This window comes from Falco naumanni, chromosome 2, assembly GCF_017639655.2.
Source record: "Falco naumanni isolate bFalNau1 chromosome 2, bFalNau1.pat, whole genome shotgun sequence".
Lineage (NCBI taxonomy): Eukaryota > Metazoa > Chordata > Aves > Falconiformes > Falconidae > Falco > Falco naumanni.
This window is the reverse complement of record NC_054055.1, coordinates 67,198,330-67,213,604: the sequence shown is the minus strand read 5'-3', so window position 1 is coordinate 67,213,604 and position 15,275 is coordinate 67,198,330. Positions and strand designations below refer to the sequence as shown.

The 15,275-nt window shown below is 39.3% G+C and overlaps 1 protein-coding gene across 7 annotated transcripts in view; it reads left to right on the top strand.

Annotated features, from left to right (window-relative positions):
* LIMS1 (LIM zinc finger domain containing 1) overlaps positions 1-14,938 on the top strand; it is a 76,386-nt gene extending 61,448 nt beyond the window's left edge. For 5 of the 7 annotated variants that reach the window (XM_040584639.1, XM_040584638.1, XM_040584640.1 and 2 more), the window contains exons 3-10: positions 3,291-3,357; positions 5,379-5,499; positions 6,371-6,520; positions 7,708-7,858; positions 8,691-8,783; positions 10,196-10,244; positions 12,511-12,586; positions 12,835-13,027. In XM_040584639.1, coding sequence (XP_040440573.1) covers positions 3,291-3,357; positions 5,379-5,499; positions 6,371-6,520; positions 7,708-7,858; positions 8,691-8,783; positions 10,196-10,244; positions 12,511-12,586; positions 12,835-12,982 — 855 coding nt within the window. In that variant the 3' untranslated portion in view covers positions 12,983-13,027. Of the gene's footprint in view, positions 1-3,290; positions 3,358-5,378; positions 5,500-6,370; positions 6,521-7,707; positions 7,859-8,690; positions 8,784-10,195; positions 10,245-12,510; positions 12,587-12,834; positions 13,028-13,419 lie in introns of those variants that run through there. The other 2 variants (XM_040584636.1, XM_040584642.1) reach the window with 1 other exon arrangement.
* The last annotated feature ends 337 nt before the right edge of the window (positions 14,939-15,275 follow it).

Below are 15,275 nucleotides of genomic sequence, written 5' to 3'. Positions count from 1 at the left end.
CTGGTTTAGCTAAGATAGTGTTTCTTAGAAATGATTTGCAGGTCTTAGCAATCGGGAAGTCAACTATTCTTCCCCTGCCTATTGCAAGCCTTGCAGAGTTCCTCCAGTTAGTCATTAAGCCGCTTATCACATTTGCTGTCAAATGCTGCCATGATAAGCTTTTACACTGTGTTCCATGGGTGGGAGCTGAACTGGTCAGGCCAATGCAGGTCTCGTGTACCGCAGGACGTGTCTCCAGGCTGCCTGCAAGGACCCTGAGCAGCACAGCTTGCTGTGGTCTGGCACCAGAGATGAGCTGCCTGCAGGCACAAGCAGCTTCACGCCAGAGCAGTGCCCATCCACAGCCTGGAGTCTGCACAGCACAGCAGGAATTTTGTTGATGTCTTTGTGAGCCTGTTAGAAATGGTAGTATGGATTTGTAACCAGCTAGTGTTGGCCTTGTTGCATAAGGGTGTAAGTGAGAGCTGTGTGCTTAATCCTGTACAGGAACTGTGGGTTTAAGACCTGCTAGGTTATATTTGTGTTCCAGTTTGCTCAATATCATCACATCAGTTTAGCATGTTTTCTTATGCGCTCAACCTAACCAGAAATTAGCAAAAGCATGTGCCAGCAGTTTTCCAACTCACCATGCTTTGCTGTCAGGTGTGAAGTGGTAGTAATTCTGGTCTGCTTTTACTCCACCATCTGGAAGCCATGTATTCCCTACAGCTGCTGTTGCAGAGTCTTGCAATAGGTAGCAGTGTACAGTCCTATACTGATAGCAGAACATCTGGTTTGGATGGAGCGCTTCAGTGGCAGTGTGCTCAGAAGGACAGATTGATACCACCGTAATCAGTCATTGAGCATTTCCTCCAACCCACATTACTCGTGGGTCCAAGGATGGCTCCTCCTTAGTGAGGTTGCCCCATCTCCCACTGGGGACTGTGGGCACCTCACCTTCAGGCAGGGGAGGTTAGGAGAGATGAATCCTACCCGTGGTCCAGCTGTTCATTAAAAGCCTCTTGCTGGGTGCTTTCAGAAGCAGCCCGACCTGCTCTGCACTGTTCTGAGGTGGGGGAGATGGAAGGGCTTAGGGCAGTGCATCCCACAACAGAAGAAATGCAGCAGAATCCTTATGGATTACTCACAAGAGCCATAATTGGAGGAATCTGTATCTATTATTGTTGTTATTATTATTATTATCTCAAATAATAAAATGGAATAGCATGTGACTTTTGTATCCTAAATGAGAGGGACTTCCTTTCAGTTTGGGTTTTTTTTCTAAGATGTTTGTAATATACTCTAGGAAGATTAAAGGAAGGTGCAGCTGCAATGCGCTTGTCAGATTTGTTTCCATTCCAGTTGCACCTGGAGTGTTTTCTTAAAACGGGCTTTACCAGAAACTGCCTCGGAGAAACGGTCTTTAAAGACTTGGGGTTTGTGCATGTCTTTCCACTAAGTTAGCTAAAAACCTGGAGATCAGCTGGAGGTTATGTCATGGTGAAATGTTCTGTGCAGAGCCATTTAACTCATGGCCGTCCAGCATACAACAGTCAAATTACCTTGCTTTTAAAATGTACTGTGGGATTTGTTACAGAAGGTCAAGGCTTCCTCCAATGGATGAACTGCTGGGTCATCCACAAAAAGAAGCACAAATGAGCCAAGAAGGCTGAAAATATAAATGAGACTGAATAGCAACCAACCTGTGGGATGCAAACCAGAAGGGAACAAAACCTGTTTGGTACACCTAGATCAACATGTGGTGGCTCTGAAATCCAAGCAAACCTAAGCATCTCCCATTGGATCACCTGTTTACACAAAACAGGAAGCTTTTGGATTTTTTTCAATTTAAAAAGGATTTTAACCAGCAGGAAGCAAGCACGATTCACGATGAACCAGTAATTTCCATTACTCTTTGAGAAAGTAATAGCCCTCTGTCTCTCAATTTTTTTCTTTAAAAAAAGCTCCAATTAAGAACATCATCTGTTTTAGAGTATTACACTGGAAAAACACTTGATAAATTGCTAGCAGAGAATTCTGAAAAAGTCTGTATTGAGCACATGTCTTTCTGGTTTTAGCAAGGGCAATTCATGTTGGGCACAGGAATTAAGTTTCTGAGCTCAATTACGCAGTGACTTCTAGAGTGTTTCATTAGATCCCCATCCTGGCTGTTGCATGAGTAATTACTGTACTTATATTGTATTTGAACCTTGGAATTTCATAGTATAAAACAGGAAATCTTGAAGCACATTGCTGTATTTTCTGTCCATGCATCAAACTTAATTTGTGGGTCCTATTTTACACTATTGCTTTTTTTGTCTTAGAACCAGTAAAAAGAAAGGAGTGGGGTTTCCTGCTATCCCCCTTTTCCCACTGTTATAAACTGAGACGTTCAAATCCAAACATTTTATAGCATTCCTAATATTGTCTGTCTGGTTTTGACATGCTAGTTGGCATTTGTGTCTAGTAATGACGTGCCTGAAGGTATCTAAACATTTGCCTTCATTTCAGGACATACTTGCCTACATGTTTTTACATATTCTTTGGCTAAGTCACTAATGCAGTGTTGTAGAATTTTTTTTCTTTCTTTTTTTTTTTTCTACCTGAGCTTGAACTGCATCTGAACTTCTCCTAACTGTGATAAAATTCAGATTCAAATCCCCTAAGATCGGTTCCCTGTTTCACCTGGTCTATGTAGTGAACTTTGTTCCTTAAAACTTGGAATTTATGATCTTAAGGGTCTTTTCTAACCTAAATGATTCTATGGTTCTATGAAATAAGCATCACAATGCAAAAGCCTTATTTCCCTTCATGTTTGGGCTGTACTGCTCCATAAATTACAAAGATTTCTGTCCCTGGGTGCTGTTCCTCCCCCGGTACTTACTTCCTCTGGTATGCTGGGTCATTCTTGCAGGAAATGTAGAGTGGAGGAGGGATCAAATGGATCCAGGGAAAATGCTTCCCCCTGGAAAGGTTTTTGTTAGCTAATTTCCTGCCCAGAATTTACTTAGTTGCATCAGTTTCAGCAGTCTGTCAACATTCAGATGTCTGTTGTGATGTAAAGGCATGACAGAAAATGCCTTACAGTCTCAGCAGTATTAGAGGAATGATGTGCTGTTAACGCTACGTGCTAATTAGTAGCTGAATTAAGGTGGGTGGATTTAATGCCTAGCACATGGTCTGGTTTTTTTGTGCAGCCCCTCACATTTTACTATCTAATTGCATCTGGAAACAAACTGGTGTGTTACAGCATTTATGTTAAGGGCATGATCCTCGTCCCTCTAATGCTCAGGGTTTTTTTCCATTTGCAGTTTGAAGGGAGAAAGTACTGCGAACATGATTTTCAAATGCTTTTTGCCCCTTGCTGCCATCAATGTGGTAAGTCTTACATCGAGGTGAAACACTTCACACTGTTCACAAATGGGAACATCACTGGGGGAAGATGAGCAACCCTTGTATGTGTTCTCTGGGAGGTGGCACTGTGCATCTGGGTGTCTGAACTTCCAGAATGTACTAGACTTCAGAGAATCTGGGTAGCTGCTTTTCCTGAAGGTCATCAAACAATAGTATTAAAAAAAAAAAAAAAGTTTGCATTATTTGAGTGAGTAGTTTAGCTGTTGATCCAATGATCCAATGAACAGACCATTCATGATTCCTAATTATATATATCAGTACATCTGCATGTGCTCGTATTTGGCCCTTCTCATGCAGCTGAAACCCTGCAACAAATCTTTATCATCTGCTTTGACTGTTGTAACCCACTCATGCTGTCCTACTCCATACAAGAGGGGACAGTCTTCATCATCTAGTGTTATAATCAAATGATGGTCAGCTGGTCCCCTGTTGTATTTGTGAAACAAATATCTTTAAGGCTTCAGCGTCTAATGTCCACCAAACATCACACTGAGGGCTGCTTTTTATTTGCCACTGCTGATGTAAATGCTTGGGTGTCTGATGTGCAGTAATCATTTGGATGGGTTTTTTTTCCCCCTGTGTGTGACACATCATGCTCGGGCAGGACTGGGAAGTCATTACTTGGCTATTGCTTAAACTGGTCTGGAAGCTCTCGTGTGTTTCTGTAGCACCTCGACAAGTTGCTATGGTTTTCAGTTTGATCAGTGAGGCTTTTCCTCATGTGGAAGGAGGGACTGAACACTGAGGGAGAGAGAAGCAGATGTTATGGACCTTTGAATTCAAGGCTGCAGATGTGAACAAGCAGGGGAAGAGGAAGGAATGGGTCCGTGGCCGTTTCTGAGGAGCTATGTTGCCTGGGTAGGATTTCTCCTACCCAGCTGGCATAGCTCCCACTTCTGCCCTGGCTGCTTGTAGTGCCAGCTCCCTTAAAACCTCATCAAGGTCCTGTGCAGAGCTGGGCTTTGTCACTGCCTGGATTTAGTAAGCACAGCCAGAATCGATGGGGCTGTTGTCAGCGATGTGGCCTCGAGCATTCCTGACATTTCTGGAGTCCATTGGGTTTTGTTCTTGAAAAGCTATGACTTCATGGGAACACCAGTTATTGTCTGCACTGGTTACCTGCCCGACCGCTCTCCTTTGGCAGCTGTTGGAGTTGTACATTCTCCAAAGCCAGGACTCAGCCCCTCACGGCACCGGGAAGCTGAGCTTGCAGCACATTTGAAGCAGAGCCTTTGCACTGCTCAGGGGCCTTGGCCACAACGTCCGCATAGAGAACAACTAAACCGTGTGTGTGCTGGACATGGCTCCGCTGCCTGCCCCGCACAGTCACACCATGCATGCAGTAGTTCTCGTGCTTTTTTTTTTAATGACTCACAGGACAGGACCGCTTGTGTTAGGTCAGAAGTTGTGTGCATTGGACTGACTGACCTGCTGCTTCACTGCAGCTTTGTGTTCTGACTCCACGGGAGGGGTTTTTTAGGAGGTCCACAGCCACGCAAGCTCAGTTCTGCGTGCTTTGAATATAGAGCCCCTTCAAGGCTTGGTCCTAGTGGAGTAGAAACCACTACTATGTACATTGCAAAATAAAATTGTCATCTTAAAGAAAAGGAGGAGAAAGATGATTAGGACACAAGAAAGCTGTATTAAATAAACAGCTTGAGAACAGAGAAGTAAAACCAGGGAGGGGACTTAAAAAGGATGGTTACAGAGAGAAGGTGGACTGTGTATCTAGAAGGGCTTGTATGTAAAGAACAGAAGGTCCTCCACTAGAAGGACATTTTCTCCTGACCCCTAGCAAAAAAAAACCTGAAACAAACCCACATTCCAGAGTTTAGAACCAGAGCAGTGATACTGAAAGCCATGTATCATGCCAGATTTGGGGGGGGAGAGAGAGGATGATGATGTCATTGTAGCAATTTGGTTGTGGGTTGCTTTTAACTTTGCCTAGCATGGTATTTTACATCCTGGTGCTGTGTTTCTTACAGGTGAGTTCATTATTGGTCGTGTTATTAAAGCTATGAACAATAGCTGGCATCCAGAGTGCTTCTGCTGTGATATCTGCCAACAAGTACTGGCTGATATTGGATTTGTCAAGAATGCTGGCAGGTAGGTCTTCACCCTTCGGTTAACTGATCATGAATAAAATGAACTAAGAGGGGGTACTGAGAGGTTTTGGTTCCTAAAGTTTTCCAGCTGAGGTGGAACAACTGAAGCATCTTCTGTAGTGAAAAGGTCTAAGAGTGCATCACAAAACGAAGAATGAGTATTTTAAACATACACTTAATATAATTATTATAATATAGTTATTTTATATTATTCTATATAATTATAATATAATTAATATATTAACAGTTTACCTACTTCAACACCAGGCTTCTTGGTAAACATGTTCTCTACCCGGTGACGTTTTGGGGCCATTGGAAAACATAATAGGAGAGAAAACATTCAGACTCAGAAGCACTGTCTTAATTTTTTTAATAGAAAATTTTACTTTCTTTTTCCAACTTGGCTTTCCAATTTTGGTTTAATTTAGCACCTTATTTATTAATAAGTGCTTTAAGTTCAGTGGGATCCCTCACAGAGTAGGATATTTTTACCAGCTGTGATCAAAAGAATGTTTTACAAGTGGATTCTATGGCCATTGGCTCCATATGTATAATATGATATACAGTGTTACCTGCAGAATTAGGACCTGTGTGCTCGTCCAGCTTCTAAACTGAATTTCTACGATTTTGAGAGTAAAACACAGCTTAAGCTCAAATAAGCTGAAGAAACGATACTGCTGTGGTGACAGAAAATAAAATTATCATCCTGCCTCTTCTAATCTTGGGTTGCCTAGCAAGGAAATTGCTTTAAAGACTTATTTTCCATCCAAATAGGGCTCATTGAAATGAGGTTCTAATAGATTTTTTGGTTTATATTTTGCACTGTGGTACCTGATACCAGTACTTACCTCTCTTTTTTTATGCTGTTTCAGACATCTCTGCCGTCCTTGCCATAACAGGGAAAAAGCCAGAGGCCTGGGAAAGTACATTTGCCAGAAGTGTCACGCCATTATTGATGAACAGCCTCTCATATTCAAAAATGATCCTTATCACCCTGATCATTTCAACTGTGCAAACTGCGGGTAACTTGAGTTCTGCAAAGGAAAACAGGAAAATGCTGGGTTTATTTGTTTCATCAATTTACATCTTAAAATGAAAACCCGTCCTGTACAGCTGGCAAGACGGGTGGGGTTTTAGGTGCCGTGCAGCCAGATGTGTGTTACTGCTTTTGGGATGGTTTGAGTTCAAACAGCAGCTGACCTGTTGGGGAGTAAAGATTGGGCTCTGCAGGACAAGATGGTACCTTACAAAATATCAAGTATGGACCCAGATAACAGTTTCTGTAGCAGTGAAATGATACTTTTTTATTCTGCTACTAGGGGAAGAAAAATGGTCCTCCTTGGCTGCTTGAGCTACCTTCTTGCCTATGTTACTTCTTTTTAGTTGAGTGGCATGCAAAAAGAGACTGTTCTCTCCTTTTGAAGCCTATCTTTTTTCTTAGCAGCTTTCTCCCACCTCATTTTGTCAGCTTCTGCAACTACAGTACATGAAGCTGCACATTTCTACATCCTGCACGGATGCACAGAACATGAATCATTGTAGGATATAGTGTGGATTCTTAGTTTTTTATTTCTGGTGCAAAGGAAGCTACCATTTCAGAGCCGTAACAAAGGCTGATTTGAATAACAACATGTAATGTTATGTCAGCGGCAACCAGTTAAAAGTATTAGTGAGTGCAGTCGTTTTTAAAGTTTAGCTGGTCTCAGTATTTTAGCCATGCAAAAAAAAAGTAGGGTATGTGAGATTCCTCAGTTGGCAGTGAATAAACATAGCTAACTCCTGTGAGTCCATAGTTTTCTTTCTCTGAAGTTTGGTACAACAAGGAAAATGTACCTAGACGTAGAGGACTACATTTTAGTTTCAGTTATGCAAATCTAAAATAAACTGGTGATGTGAGTGCCAGAATATAAACCAAATATGTCTAGAACTTGCATACAGTCATTCGTGCTACGTAACCAGAACGCAGAATGACAATAGCTCAGTAGCTGTTTTCAGAGGGACTTAGTGCATCTTGCTTAGCAGCCTGTTCTCAGTTCACTGTGATCAGATATGTTGAACTATGTCATATCTGATGCAGCTACATTACTGCAGTACAAATACAATTTCTAAAATAAATGCCAAAAAATATTTTTTTCTTTTCAGAAACTCTCAAGAGTTGACATTGTTCAGTGCCTTTATTCATGCTCTCAATTCATTAACTTCTGAACAGGAAGGAACTTACTGCTGATGCTCGTGAGTTGAAGGGAGAATTATACTGCTTACCCTGCCATGACAAAATGGGTGTCCCCATCTGTGGGGCATGTAGAAGACCAATTGAAGGCCGTGTGGTGAATGCTATGGGCAAACAATGGCATGTGGAGGTAAAATCAGATGAAGCATATCGCCTTATACAGATGTAAACATTAACATACTTGTCTGTGATTTTGTTGATCAATTTCAATGAAAGGATTAGCAAAGTATGCTTTTTTTATTAAATCATTAAATATCTTCTGCTAATCCTGTCTTCAACCTTATTGTGACTGGTCTTCCACTGTGAAATAGGAGTTACATCTTACCTTACAGAGAGCTTTGACTGTGAAACTAAGATCAGTAATCAAAGGAGGCACTGTGAGGTCCTTACAAAATAAGATTTCAGAGTGCAAAGCAGTACCTCTGGAAAGGCAGTGAAATTCAGTGGCAACCATAATGTTACTGAGCATCGTAATACCCTTAGGTCTTCCGAAGTCACCTGCCGTGTAAATCTCTCTAAAGCACTTTGTGTGAGTTCATATTTGAAGGCCACGTGCAAGATGTAGTTCCACATCTTCCATTTAAGTTAGAAAGATAAACAGTTTATTCCTCCTGTTGTTCTGAAAATCTCCTCCAGCAAATGCTTTCTTCACAAGAGTATAATAATGGTGCAGATTACTTAATATCTCTTCACTCTGATCATTGATAACATATGAGAATCAATTCATTTGTTTTGGGGTGGGGGTGGTAACTTTTGGATCGAAATGTTGAAGATGTTAAAAGGAACATTATTTTATGGTCTAAATGTAGAAACAAAATAGTTTTAACTCTCCTTTTCAAGATGGCAGAGCTATCTCAGTAGACTTCAGTCATGTTCAGTACTGGGTTTGGTTGGTTTGCTTTCCAGAAAAAATGCCATTACTTCCAAATAATCCAAAACAATGTATGTAAATTTTTTTGTAGCATTTTGTTTGTGCAAAATGTGAAAAGCCATTCCTGGGTCATCGCCATTATGAGAGAAAAGGCTTGGCGTATTGTGAAACCCACTACAATCAGGTAAGGTTGCATATTTTTAAAAACTGAGTTGATTGGTAAACTCATTAATTGGTTTTATTAGATAGAGATGGAAAACCGTGAATGTTCTTCTGTTTTTTTACAGGCACCTGTGGGTGTAATGTCAGTTAGCAGATGTTCTGTTGCAGTTAATTTGTATAGGTTTCTCCGTGCATTGGTCTGGTATTGAGAATGAAAACTGCAGGTATTTCACAAAGGCTAGCCAGGACAATCACTATTGAGTTGTTCTTCGAGCTTAGTGGTACTTAAATAGAGCTGTTATTTACATGTCTGTGAGATCAGAGCAGCTAATGACACCCAGTCATTCCCAAGAAGCTTAAGATTTGCCACTCAGTAGCTGCAGTTTAAGAGGAGGCCCTAGCGAGTAGCATGTTTTTTTCTACAGCTGCTACTCCAGGATGACCGTCACCATCCAGCTCATTCATTAGGTTGCTGAAGACTGCAAACACCAAATTTGTCAGAGGACACCACCTAGTGACCACTTGCATTTATGTAGGAGTTCTGTGTCTTGGTACCATCATCTCTGTCCAGACCCCCTTGATTGCGTAGTCCAGCACCATGATGCGTAGACTTTTTTTATTTGGAAGCCATCTGCGCAGTGTCACGTCCACCTCTTCCCTTAAATAAATACAAGAGTAAGGGTTACATTTGGGAGTTGTAAGGCATCTGCTAATTACAGATGGACTCTTTAATTTCTCAGTGATGAAGGGTAGATGATTGAAATGTTGCTGGCATACTTGTGGACAATAAATGCCATGACATTAGTAGCAATAGTGTTGCAGCCGTGATGGGGCAAGCACATATACCAAACGAGCTGTATGTAGAGTAGATGTCTTTTACTAGGTTAACTACTACAGTTAGAGAAAATACGTGACATTTTTGGCACCTCTGAGTTGTTATATCATGGACAAATGTTAAGCCTGGAAATAGAATGAATAATTTCTGGCCTCAGTTTTCCTTTTTTTTTTTTTTTTTTTTTTTTTCTCTCCAATAAAATAACATTTCTTACAGTTTTTGCCAGAAAGAGCAATATATTGTTCTAGTCATGCATGTAAGTCTAAATGTTAAATTGGCTGATTAGTAATGGTGTGTATGTGACACCAACTGCTGTATGTCAACTGCATTTCAAATTCAAAACAAAATCATATTTACAGAGGATCAAACAGGTAAACAAATGTTTTCATCTTTAATATTATAAAGACTTCTTGTGATGAGATGATGCAAAACATACTTGGAAAACCAAACCAGACTTGCCATCAATCTCTTTATTTTACTAAAATAAATAGGAAAGCTACTGTGCCCATCAGCTTAAATACAGTTATTTTGTTAGTCTGAAAAGTTAACCTCGGTAAAGTAATTACATTAAAAATTTGTTACTTTTCTGTCTTCTTCAGCTATTTGGTGATGTTTGTTTCCATTGCAATCGTGTAATTGAGGGAGATGGTAAGCACTTTTCTAACTATTTCCTTAATGTTACTTTCTGATGAAAGATCTCTTTAAAAGTGGAAGTAAGGGGAAAGGAGCCCCCTGTTGAATCCTTGATTGTTCTTCTTAAAACAAAACCAGCCATTCTCTTGATCAGAAATTAGGTTAGAGCTGATTAGTCAGAGACCAAATGGCAAGTAAACCTTACAGCAAGTGTTTTATGGTGGTAGACCACCCAGTTGCTGAAGAGACTTGTGGTCAACTGGAAACCCCTTAGTGATGTTCAAAGGCCAGGGATGCTGGGAGATGCACAGAAGCAGCTTCCTGCCCCACCAACTTCAAAAAAGAACACATGCAAGGGTGAGAATGACTGCACAGGCATCTCCTTAAATGAATTTAGGGATCATGAACCAAGAACCAAATTTGAAAAAGTATTTAGATATTGAAAGACATGGGTGGGCACTCTTAAGGTTTTGTTTTCTTTTTTAAAGTGCCTAGTTCCCATTATGTCAGTTTGGTTCCTAGAGATATTTACCCATCTATTGCAGGCACCTGTGTTTTGAAAATCTAGGCTGATGATAATGTCACAAAACCAGGAAAGATCATACTTGGATAGATGTGTCCTGCAAAGGCAGAACTGGAAGCAAGTGGTTTAAGTTTGTTTGGGTTTTTATTGCTTGGTTGTTGGTTTTTTTAGTTTTTTTGTTGGGGGTTTTGTTTGGGTTTTTGCTTTTTTTTCTTTGGGGAGCAGTTGAGTTGGTGGGGTTTTTTTTGACAACCAGCTATGATAAAATGCCAAAAGCAAATTATTCTGCCTGAAATAATGCAACATTATGTTCCTAGTTACCCCTGCCCAAAGTAAATACTACAATACCAATGTTAGCCTCACCTAAGCCAAAGCCATTAGCAAAGTGGGCAAGGAAGAAGCCTCTAACATATAAAACCAGACATAAACTAGTCTATAGTCATGTAACTATAGGGTGAGACCTACATTCCAGAGATGTGCTTTCCCAACGTTTTCCGGACTGGACCATACCTGCAGAATGACAATCCAGAACGCTTTAGAGGAAACTGTGTCCTCCTCTTCAGCAATATTCTGCTAGAATGAGTAGAACTGGAACTTGAGGTGAATTAATAAATTCAGCTTTGTCTGATAACTACATCTCTGTATGTTCTGACCTTTCACCATACAATCTGATACCCGTGTTGTTTGTTTTGGTCTCTGAACTGAACAGAATATAGTGTAATACAATAATTTCTTTATTTTCAATGTACATCTTCAGTTGCATTTCTTCTTTTGTTTATGCACACAAATTTGACACTGCCATCACAAATTATGAGTATCCAATATTCTCTCTCTGTCTGATGAAACAAACTTCTGTGGCAGGAGTTTTTCAGGAGAGTGTCTATTGACGGTATTACAGAGGTTGCTTGGGAACGAGGACTTTCATCTGACTGGTATTATTTTGACAAGCAGTGAATTAACTATGCATCTGTGGATGTGCGGACATTCTTGCCCCATAGTGCAGGAAAGAAGCTCTGCGTGACAATTCTCTGGTTCTGTTTGTTGTTGAAAAAATACAGGGGTTTATGAGAAAACCATTGTCCTGCATCCTCTAACTTAGATTAAGAAGAGAGGCAAATTTTGGCAGGAAAAACTGGGAAGGTATATGGAAAGAGAAGAAGAACAGAGAACAGACTGAGTTAGTTACTTTCTCTCCAAAGCAAAGAATAAAAATACATCCAAGTTTATCCTGATCAGGTAATTTATCCCATGAGTTCATAATGTTTTTTCACCTTGCTAGTGCTGATTTGCCAGCGATATCGTTACTGCTGGCTTCACATTGTTTTCTTTGGCTGGGCAAGTGCTGCTGGTGGTGATAGTGCAATCTGAACTGGGTCTGAGCAATGAAACAGAATGAAACAAACACAATTTTGCTGGATTACTCTTCAGCTGAAGACGTTTTCCTGATTAAGTTGGAAACGTGGCCTCATAGAACAGCTGCCTGAGGCCAGCATGCTATGAGATGAAGTGGAAGCAAGAAACAGGTGGCTGTTAAATGGGTCTTGTCTCAGAGACAGCTTCATCAATGCTTCACAGTCCTACTGCACTACACCCACATGTGCCTACCTAGTCTTGCCACATTACTGTTATGGTCCTTAATACTTGATACAAGAATCGAATGACTGTTCTTCATGCCTCACAAATGTGAGCTTAAAATTTTTACCTAGCTTTTTTGTTTCTGTAACACTAATGATTTGGTTTTTTCTCTCATCACCCTAGTTGTGTCTGCTCTGAATAAGGCATGGTGTGTGAACTGTTTTGCTTGTTCAACTTGCAACACTAAGTTAACACTCAAGTAAGTTTATCAATGTGTGATCCCTTTAAACCAGATCAGTGGTTATCTTCCATGTGTAGATGTTGCTACAGTGTAACTGCTATGGTATGAAAAACAAATAAGCAGCATTAAGAAATACATGCATCTTTCTTCCTCTTGCTCCACTTACTAATTTACATCTCTTTCACCTGTCTGTTCAGGTCTTTCTTCAGTTAGTCGTCTTAACTCTTCTTTTCTGTCCTTTATTTTTTCTGTGTTTAACTCTAAAGGGATAAGTTTGTTGAAATTGACCTAAAACCTGTCTGCAAACACTGTTACGAGAAAATGCCAGATGAATTTAAGCGACGACTTGCCAAACGCGAACGTGAAGCAAGGGATAAAGAGAAGCAGAAAAAGAAAAAGCCAATCTGTTTGTAAACTTTTTTTCCTTCTCACCACCACCTCTACTCCTTTCTTCTTTGGTCAGTGCTAAGGATGCTTCTATTTTAAGTGTTTACATGAATTCATGGCAATCAAAACCAAAATTCTTTTCACACAACTGCAACCTGAAATATTAATTTGTTATTCCATTATCTTAGGTTTAGTCTGTTTAGCTCTACAGTTAGGTTTGAAAGGCTTTTTAAATGACACGGTTAATAAATATGGACATTTGGGTACAAACTACATGACTTACTCAACAGGGTATTGTAATTGCTGTCTACAGTGTATAATCTTGTAAAAGTAACTTAATAGATATGTATAAATTGCAGCTGTAATTTTTTTCCTGTGCATCTTTAATAGGATACTTAAAAAAAAATATATTTTCACTATTGCTGCTGCTAAAACTTTTTCTGGTTTTTGCTTTGTCATTTTAGGAATAAATTTGTTGAGTTTGATATGAAACCTGTCTGCAAAAAGTGCTATGAGAAGTTTCCTCTAGAGCTGAAGAAAAGACTGAAGAAACTAGCTGAAACTTTGGGAAGGAAGTAAAGACTTCATCAGCTCTCCCCTTCCTTTGTGAAAATCTTACGTATATTACTTGGGGGAGGAGGGCTGCTTTGAGGCTGCAGTCAGACAACAAATGATGATGTATGCCATCTATCAAATCAAAATAACTTAAGATTCTCTGTTCTCCCTACACGTATGTTTATTTGTTGATAAACAGACCATAATTCCAAACTAAATTAAATACCAGCTGACCAAAAGGTTTCTGACCCTGATAATGCAGTTGGACTGATGCAGGTGGGCCATTCTGCACAGTAATCTCTGTGGAATTTTACAGCAAGAAAATTTGCTTGTGAATACCTGCAAAAACAAACTGTGCAAATTTGTCCAACTTTAGGGGCATGTATTTTCATCTATATTAATGGAAGTATTAACCTTCATATTAAGCATGCAGACAAAACTTGCCCAAGTCAAGTGACTTGGGCAAGAAAACAACATACTTTGCCTTGTGGAAAAATTCATGCTTGGATTTCAGGCCAAGTCGTTTCATTAAGGAGCCTTGTCTTAGATGGTTTGAAAAGTATCAGATTTCTAAATACAGTCACAGTACAAATGACCTACTTCTGATAGATTATGCTTACATTATGAATCTTTGTACATCAGGCTTAGCATGAAGTACTTATATATGTATTCCTATTGCAAGAAATGAGCATACTCAGAACTACTTGAAATTTGCTATATTCCACTCAAGATAACACATTAACTTTTATATATGCTTTTGCATTCTATTTACTTTTTGTGCCTTATTCTGCTGGACCATACATAACAGTGTTCCATTATATATATATATATATATATATTTTTATTTTTTATTTCATATTTTTATGCAGAAACTATATACAAGGTATTTTCAAAAGATAACATACTTTGCCTTAATTAGACAGGATGCAAGAAGTACTTTATTTCAGATGTGCACACCTGAACATAATATTTAGCTTCTAGACTTCATTAATTTTGAGAACAATACTGAAAATGTGTATTTCAATTAACTGGCAATATTACTTTTACACCTATGAGTGTAAATATACAGGGTTTGATCCTGCTAGGATCTACTTCTTTAGCCATCCTCAAGAACTGATGAGCTCACAAATCATCAGAATTCCTTAGAACATACATTTAATGTTTTATAGTATTGACTTCTGTCCATACAAATCTGTTTCATTTCTCCCTTTGTCATAGAAAATACAGTTACTTAGGACTTCTTCACGGTACTACATTATGAAGTTTGCAGACACTTTTTTTAATTTTTTTTTTATATTAGTGACTTAAACAGATTTTCTGTAATTAGATCATAGGAAGTAAAATTTTATTTCCTGTTTATGAAAAATTAGTTGCTTTAAAATGTCTGCTTTCCAGTGGCATCAATAAAGGCTATGTTATTACACCTTGTATCACCTCTCATTTAAATGAGTGCTTGAAAAGGGTGGGAAAGCAACTAGGCTCTCTTGGTTCCCTATGCTTTTATGGGTGACTGTATGTAAATACTTACTTATTATCTTGATTTAAAGGAGACATGCTTTTCCTAAATATCCCATTGTAGTTAGTTCTTAGGTTCATGAAAGAAACTGCAGTTTGTTTCATAAAGAACAGCTTGATTCTTCTGGATATTTTCTGAATTGGCATAGTAACTAGGTCTTCCTAAAGAAAATAATCTTGTCTGAGTTTAAAGCATATGCCTTCCTATCAATTTTTTCTCTTTTCCTTTCACTGTAATGAAACTGTCACC